This window comes from Pongo abelii, chromosome 1, assembly GCF_028885655.2.
Source record: "Pongo abelii isolate AG06213 chromosome 1, NHGRI_mPonAbe1-v2.0_pri, whole genome shotgun sequence".
NCBI lineage: Eukaryota > Metazoa > Chordata > Mammalia > Primates > Hominidae > Pongo > Pongo abelii.
Genome location: NC_071985.2, coordinates 232524088 through 232532677, shown reverse-complemented (window position 1 = coordinate 232532677; position 8590 = coordinate 232524088). Strand labels below are relative to the sequence as shown.

The 8590-nt window shown below is 63.5% G+C and overlaps 1 protein-coding gene across 1 annotated transcript; it reads right to left on the bottom strand.

The window, feature by feature from the left end:
* Positions 1-3317: 3317 nt before the first annotated feature.
* FNDC10 (fibronectin type III domain containing 10) lies at positions 3318-5461 on the bottom strand. The gene has a single exon (XM_024240010.3). It carries the CDS (start codon positions 5324-5326, stop codon positions 4646-4648), a length of 681 nt encoding a protein of 226 aa, XP_024095778.1. The 5' UTR covers positions 5327-5461; the 3' UTR covers positions 3318-4645.
* Positions 5462-8590: the final 3129 nt, after the last annotated feature.

Below are 8590 nucleotides of genomic sequence, written 5' to 3'. Positions count from 1 at the left end.
GTGCCTGTAACCCCAGCTACTCGGGAGGCTGAGACAGAAGAATCCCTTGAACCCGGGAGGCAGAAGTTGCAGTGAGCCGAGATGACACCACTGTACTCCAGCCTGGGCAACAGAGCAAGATCCCGTCCCCCCCCAAAAAAAGAAGAAAAATGATCCATATCACTTGAGCCTGGAAGGTGGAGGTTGCAGTGAGCTGAGATGGTGCCATTGCACTCCAGCCTGGGCAAAAAGAGCAAAACTCAATCTCAAAAAAAAAGAAAAAGAAAAAGAAGAGCCGGCTGGGCCTGCTGGCTCACTCCTGGAATCCAGCACTTTGGGAGGCCAAGGCGGCCGGATCACTTGAGGTCAGGAGTTCGAGACCAGCCTGACCAACATGGTGCCACCCTGTCTCTACTAAAAATACAATATTAGCAGGGTGTGTGGCACATGCCTGTAATGCCAGCTACTCAGGAGGCTGAGGCAGGAGAATCACTTGAACCTGGGAGGCAGAGGTTGCAGTGAGCCGAGATCACACCACTGACTCCAGCCTGGGCGACAGAATGAGACTCTGTTTAAAAAAAAAAAAAAGTAGGCTGTAATCCCAGCAGTTTGGGAGGCTGAGGTGAGAGGATCACTTAGTCCAGGAGTTCAAGACCAGCCTGGGCAACACAGTGAGATCTCCTATCTCTTAAAAAAAAAAAAAAAGAAAAGCGACTACTGATGATACCACTTAGAAAAGATCCGTAAAGTCCAAAAGAGAAGGAGAGCCCGAGGGAGGGGCACCACAGTCCTGCCTGGAAAGAAAGTGGGGGTGCTTGCCACCCTTCAGACTTTTGGCCCATCGGAAAGTAGGGGCCCCCTCACGCCGTCTAAGGGCTCCCTTCTTAGGGTCAACGCTAGAGGCCCTGGTGCCAGGTACCCAGGACTTGCTAGACTGGCCAAATCTTGCACCTGCCAGGTCAGGGTCTCCAGCAGCTCCTGGCCATTTCTGAACCCCCCGTCCAGCAGTCAAGACCCCCATCCTAAGCAAGCATGGAACCACCAGCCTCACAGCTCTCTGTTCCTCCCAGGAGGCCTAGAGCCCATCCCTCCTGGGGCACCTGGGGAGACAGCAGGGCCCGGCTGCCTGCATCCAGACCATGCAGGAACTCCAGCTCCCGTACTCAGCATGGCTGTGGGCCTTGCAGTTGGCTAAGATGGGGCCATCGCTGTGGGCCAGGCTCCAGAGGTGAGCGGGGAGTCCTAGGGTTCCGTTTTGGACACAGAAGGGGTGAGAGGCCCCCTGAGTGATCGAAGTGAAAACTTCAAGAAGGGCATCTTGTCTCGGCAGGGTCGGGCCAGGACGCGCCCCCACGGGTCTCGGCAGGGTCGGGCCGGGACGCGGCTCCAGGGGTCTCGGCAGGGTGGGGCCAGGGTGCACCCCCAGGGGTCTCGGCCCGGGGCAGTTCAGGCTGTAATAACAATGGCTCCAGTTCTCATCTCTACCTGGCTGTTTCCATTCCACAACGGAGGCACTGAAAGCCTCGTGCCTCCTGAAGGGCAGGCACGGATGAGCCAGGATGAAGCCAGGGCAGCTTCCGAGTCAGGGCAGGACCCTTCCACTTCACACTGGAAAAGTGTATACCTCCAGGCACCAGCGAGAAAGGTCAGGTGGAGCCGTCTGCCCTCCAGCTCCACGGCACATGGTGGTTGCTACGCTGAGAGCCACATCCACCTGCCTCCCCCACCCCAGCCTGGGCCACCAAGTCTGAAGAAGAGCAGAGAGCCATGGTCCAGAGAGAGCAGGGTGGGGAGAGACAGACACACAGAGAGCAGAACGGGGAGAGACAGAGACAGAGAGAGGCAGAGAGAGAGAGAGAGACAAAGACAGAGAAAGACACAGAGGGACAGAGAGACATGGAGAGAGACAGAAAAAGAGGCAGAGATAGAGAGAGATAGCGACAGAGAGAGACAGAGAGATGGAGACAGAGACAGAGGCAGAGAGATAGGGACATAGAGAGATGGAGAGAGACAGAGACAGAGAGGCAGAGAGAGATGGAGGGAGATGGAGACAGGGACAGAGAGATAGGGACAGAGAGACGAAGAGAGACAGAGAAACAGAGAGAGACAGAGACAGAGACAGAGAGATACATGGGAAGGAGAGGGAGAGAATGGAGAGAGAGAGGGAGGGGAGGCTCCTCCAGGTGGAGCAGAAGGAAAGAACCTTCGGGGTGGGACTGGAAGGTGCACCACGGACCTTTCAGGTGCACCAGATCAGAGGGAGGTGTTGGGGGTCCCTGTGCCCCTGGGAGGATAATGGGGCCAGCCGGGAAGGTGGCCAGCTAGGGAACGAGCAGTCTGTGCGAGTGACCACGAGCTCAGATGCAGACGCCCCCCTCTCCCCCCAGCAGGGACATCCACTCCCAGGCCAACGTTTGTCCCCTGGGCCCTGCAGGCTGCTCAAGCCACTTCTGCAAACCCTCAGCTGGACTCCAGGCCTCTGGGAAACCCCCAGAACTGACAGGACAGGCCTGTGGCTATAGCCAGTGTGAGCCTAAGCTCACAAACAAGCCAGAATCCCGCCGCAGGCCAGGGAGCCTCCGAAACTTCCCGGCCGCTCCCCAAGGAGCCGTGCTGCCCCAGCTCCCTGGATGCTGCCTTTGCTGGTAGAAGACATGCAAACACCCTTGCAGGTGACCAGGGCAGAAGGTGGCTGGAACGGGAAGCCCCCCACTCCCACCAGGCTGTCTAGACACATCGCTGCGCATCCCCTCTAGGGATGAGTCACTCCTCAGAGCTGGGCTCCTCCTCCCGCCCCCCCGCCCCGCCCCCCCGCCTGTTTTTGCTTCCTCAGGGTCATCCCTTGGCTGCAGGTGCCTCAAGGACAGCCTGGAAGAGGCTGTGGGGGAGGGAGGGTGGCATTCAGCACAGGATACACACAGGAGCCCCAGGCTGTCCTCTGCCCACCGTCCCCACGCCAGCTCTAGCTCTGCCAGGGAGGCCCAGGCAGGGAGGCGAGCCCCTCCGGAGCAGCCTAATTGCGGCTGTCACAGCTCAAGTGGATCGCCGTGGGAATGGGCTATTTCTAAGCACGGCAGGTACCGTCTCCCCCTTCCCCCACCAATACAGCTGGCCCAGGACAAGAAGGCGCAGAGACAAACAGGGGGCACCCTGCCTGTCCTGCTAGGAACTGCAAGGCAGCGTGCCGCACACGCTGCCCGGGCCAATGCCACCCAGGCCAGGAGAGGGTTTGGGGCCAGACACCAGCCAATACCCAAGGGTCCCAGGGGTGCTGGGGAGAAGGGGAATCCACCTTTTCCTTCCCTCCCACCTCCCAAATGACACACAGACAGCACTGCTGGTCTGAGGATGATGGACATTTAGACACCGGCGCCAGGTTTGCGCCTGACTAGCGCCACGCAGGGGTGGGCGGAGCAAAGACACAGAGGTGGGCTGCGGGTGTCACGCGGCACCAGCCAGGGCCCAGGGTGGCTGGGGTAAGGATGGGTGTTTGGCCAGTGACCAGGAGGAGTCAGGTCAAGTCCAGGTGGTCAGTGCCAGGGGCTCCAGGAGGGGAGGGCAGTGCCATAACCCTCCTGGTGTCCAACGTCACCAGGCAGTCGTCACAGAAAGCAACCTCGGCCCGGGGCCCAGGTCTGCAGCAGGTGAGCAGGGTCAGCTTTTCTTCCATGGCGGGTGGCATTGTTCGGGCCGGATCCTGGCTCTCGACCCCTGGGCATGCAAAGGCTAGGGGTGGTGCTGTCAGTCACACCGTTGCCACCAAGGTCCCCTGGATCGGCTGAGGCTTGGGATCCAGGCCGCGGTGGAAGGTCGGGCTGCTCAAGGCTGGTATCTAAGCTTCTGCCCTGGGACCCAGTGGTGATGGCCGCCATCTGCCCCCATTCCCACAGGGTCCTAGTCAGAGGTCGCACACACAAAAGGGGTACTCGGCCCTGGAGAACCACTAGCTGCCCGGGGTCTGAGAACACTCACCCTGGCCGCTGGGCCAGGCCTGCCAGGCTCCCGGCTGGTCCAACACCCTAAACGGTACAGAGCGCTGCAGGCCCTCACCTCATGATTCTGCAGCGCTTGAGGATGAAGGTGTCTCCAAGGGGACACTGGCCAGATGCATGGAGGGGCTGGCCAATCTCAGGGCCACAGACCCCCCCCCTGGACAGCAGAGGGTGTTGGCTCCTGCAGTGGGCCCGAGATACTAAGGCACGAAGCTAACCTAAGCCCAGTGGGGTGGGGCGGGGCAGGACAGGCTTGGAGAGCTGCGCCCCAGGCCTGCAAAGCACAGTGACCGAGCAATGGCGACGGTCTGTCTGGGACAATTTGGCACAGGATGGAGGTGCGGGGTGATCCGGAGTGCCCATGGCTCTTGCTGGAAGGGGCTCCATGCCCTGGCCGCCTCTATGAAGGCCTGTGGAGAGCTGGGTGAGCCCTGGATGCGGCTGGCACAGCAGCGCAAGCCCAGGGGCCAATCCAGGGCCAGAGTCTGGGAGTCTGACGCCCGGCTGGGAAGGGCGTGTGATGATGCCAAAGTGCCGGAGCCGTCGCCGGCAGGTCCTCCTCCGCGGGGATCTTAAGGAGGCAGCAGGAATGAGAAGAGGAGAGCGGGCGGAGGACCTGGGAGCTCAGGCGCCCTCAGGCAGGTGGCGCCCAGGTGGGCGGGCGGCCTTGCGCTTCAGGGGTGTCTGCGCAGGCCGGGGCGCGCGAGGGCTGGGCGCATGAGGTTCTCGGTGATGTAGGCCACCAGCAGGCAGATGACCACCAGCATGACGCAGATGGAGCCGCCCACCGCCGTCATGGCCACCACGATGTCCTGCATACCGGCCGGCTCGGCGGTGAACTCCACGCACTCGGCGGGCTCGGGGGTCTCTGGCGCGGCGGCGGCGGGCCCAACGCGCAGCGGCAGCGGCTGCAGGCACAGGCGGTAGAGGACGCCGTCGTGCACGTCGGGCAGCAGGTAGTCGCGGCAGGAGGCCCCGAGGAGCACGCGCTCGCACGGGAAGCGCGTGTAGGCGCCGCGCCACGAGCAGTTCAGCGCGAAGGCGCGCACGCGGCGCGCGGCGGCCGGGGCCAAGCGCCACTGCAGGAGGACGCTGCGGTTGCGCAGGACGCTGGCGCGCAGGGAGCGGCCGGCCGGGGCGTGCAGCGCGCAGCCCGGGGCCTGGCAGCGGAAGCCGCGCGCGGGGCTGCGGAAGCACAGGCGCCCGCCGCCCGCCTCGGGGCCCTCGGGCAGCACCTTGTAGGGGCACCAGGGCGCGTCGGGGGTCGGCTCCCAGCCCGGCGGCGTCGGGGCGGCCGCGGCGCAGGGCGGCGGCGCGCAGGCGGCCAGCAGCAGCAGCAGCGGCGGGGCGCGCATCCTGCGGCTGGGCCGGGCGCGGCGGGGCCACGGGGCGCGGCGCTGGGTCACGCGGGCCGCGCCGCCGCCGTCCCCGCTGCCCGCTCCCCGCGATCCCCCGCGCGCCGCGCCCTCCGCCGCCGCCCGCTCCGACCCGCCCCCGCGCCCCGTGCGCGCTCGGACCCGGCGCGGCGGCGGAGGCGGGGCCGCCCCTCGCCCCGCCCCCCTTAACCCTCGCCGGGCCGCGGCCTGCGGGTGCGGGGGATCGGGGGTGGCGGGGAGGACGGGGACGCAGCGAGGCGGCCGGAGTGCAGGTGGGGCTGGGGTGCAGGCAGGGGTGCGGGGTGCGGGCAGGGCCGCCGCTCTCCCGGCTTCCCGCCTAGTGAGCGCACCTTGGACCCCTGCGGCTTTTCCGAGCCGAAACTCACGGGCTGTGGCCGGCTTCGTTTCGCGTCGTGCAGCTCCGCGACCGCCCGTGGCCACAGCAGTCGGGGACTTCGTGCTTTACGATGGGGGCGCAGCGGTCTGGCACGCGCAGGACCCCGGGCCTTGCACCCCAACGCTGGCCGCCCTGGACTCGCGGCGGGGACCCGCGCAGTCAGGGTACCTGCCCATACCGATGGGGTAGGGACCAGCACGGAGGCTTTCCTTCGCCCCGCGGTTTCTGTTCCTTTCAGGACGGATAGCGCCCACCTGGAGGAAAGCCTGACAGACGAGACTTCGCAAGGTGAGAACTCCCTTCGCTCTGCACGCAGCGGAGGCAGCTGCAGGGCGCCGACTCCCCCTCCTCCGCCAGATGCGCTCTGGGGGGCCCTCCCGATGGCTGCGGGGAGGTCAGGGCTGGACAAAGGGAATCCAAAAAGCCCACCCGGTGCACTGAGTAGGTGGCACCGACGGGGGAGGGGAAGGCGGGACACACCCCAAGACCCCGGCCCCTCATTCCCATCCCTGCATAGATCACCCAGCAACCAGGACACCCCTCCAGGGCCAGGACTACAGCCAGGGACTGTGTATGCAGACGTGGCCGGGCCTGGCCGGCCTGCCCTAACTGGAAAGGAGGCCAAGCCGCGCACCTAAGGCTGGGCTGGCACCTCCGCTGAGCCAGCTCTGGGTCTGCAGGGGTGGGGAGGGGTCTCTGGCAACTGGACCCTGAGTTCCTGCAACCCCTTCTTGTGCTCTCCTTGCCTGGGGGGAGAGTGAGGAGAGACTGGCTATTCTGCTCACGGTGTCCTTGGTCCCCGACCTCTGGATGGCCATGTCTCCACCCCCCACGGAGTCCTCACCCAGCCTCACCAACTCCTGGTCATCTTGAAAAACCCAGGGCAGTGGTCAGGCCCCCACAGGATCTCAGGGGCTCTGCCAGAGCCCAGGCCCAGTGGTCAGGCCCCCAGCAACTGCGGTCACGGTGCACCTCCGTCCCAGGCATGGAGGGCCCTGACCCCCTACACCACCTCTCTAGCCTGTTGGGCCCCTGGCAGGGTCTGCTGAGGCCTCTGTGCCTGGCGCAGAGAGGTTGGGGGCAGAGACCTTGCGAGAGGCGCTCCCTGCCGCCTGCCCCCAGCTCCCACCTCTGCTTAGGAAGGGCAGACCCTGGGTTCTGACTCTTGCCCCAGCGTCATGAGACGACTCAGGGGCTGCCCCAGGGAAGCAGAGAGTGATAGTGACTCAGGGGACCCTCATGTCCTTGCCCAGAACTCCCCAAGGATTCAGCTGGCCTACTGCCACCAGTTCCCAGTGGAAGCCCTTCAGCCCCCAGGTGTGAGGGCATGGGCAGTGGGGCAGAGCAGGAGCCTGGATGACGGTGTATGAGGTGGGGGACCCCCAACTATCTTGGCATGTTGGCCTGAGGACAGCTGCGGCCTTCACCCTGTGCCATGACCATTCCAGCTTCTTGTAGCAGCACCTCCATTTCCCTCTGGGCAGCCCCCTTTATCCATCCTCAGGTCATGGGGAGCTTGGGTGGGGCTGACACTCCCCTGCCTAGGAGTTGGCAGATGACCTGGGCCCGGCCAGCCAGACTGGACCCCTTAGCCTCAAGGCCTTTGCTGAAGCTCGTGAAAGGGGCGACTGCCCCTGACAGGTGTTGGATTCCAGCTGCTGTGGCCCTGAAGGTGGGTGGTGGGAAGAACGGGAGAATGAAGCCAGCCTTGGGAGAGGCAGGACGCCAGCCCTGCCCAGCTGCTTCCAGCATCTGGATCCAGCCTCACCTGAAGCCAACCACCTCCTGGACTGCAAAGTCATTGTCAACACCGAAACACAGGGTTTCTGACCATTGCAACCGAGGGTCCCGGGGTGTCGTGGCTGCAGACCCTGCAGACCCCTATGAAGATGGTCCTGCCTGCCTTGCATCGGGCTTCTAGCTAGGGACTGTGGCTGCAGACGTAGTTCTGGGACTGAGCTCCTGGTGAGAGGCCAGTGGTGAGAGAAGAGGGACCAGCAGAGAAAAGAGTGGAGCCTCGGGCTGCTAGCAGAGTGGCAGAAACCAAGTCTGCGAGAGGAAAACATTGTTTCCCGCGGCCTCCTGCTGAGCCATGGGGACCCAGGTATTGTGAAGTCCAGCTGGGGCCGACCCTAAGGAAGGAAAGAGGAAAGGGGACAGGGAGGGGCGAGGAGGAGGGGGAAGGAGTGACCTCTGTTTAGCACCTGCACTTGGGCAGCGGTGGCCTTTCACGCGCACACGCTTCCCCACCTGGAGCACTGTCTCCGATTCAGTTTGTATACACACCAGCGTCCTGACAGTCACTAAATGTTTTCTTTAAATGAGTTCAGTTTTTCACCTAGAGTGCTTTCTAAAAGCAGATCATGATCGTGAATAGTAAGTATCACTTCCACAAATAGAAGGTGTTAGAAAAATAACTATCAGACGTTTTCAGCTTCTTGTCTTGCTTGGAAGCATCAGAAGGTCTCTGAAATGCTGTCCCCCTGCTCCCCAGGTTGGCCCATCTTCTGCTGCAGCTTGAGCCCCACCCATGGGGTCCCTGCTTAATGAGTGCTTCCCCTGTCCCCTCAGACCCTACTTCTGCCCCCGGAGGGGTGTCTGTCCAGGGGACCCCTCAGAGGTCCCACCCAGCCACTCCTGATCTCCCTACACAGGTGACTGGGCCACAGGAGCTCGTGGGCAGCCCTGGCCAGGGCTCGGTCCTCACTGTAGCAGGGAAGCTGCCGGCCCTCTAGGCAGGCCGCCCTCTGGGAACTCCTCTTCTCTCCAACTGCCCCAGCTCCAGGACGGGTTGGAAATGCTTTTGCCTGGCAGGGGAAGGCTGGACCAGTAATGATGGAAGTCTC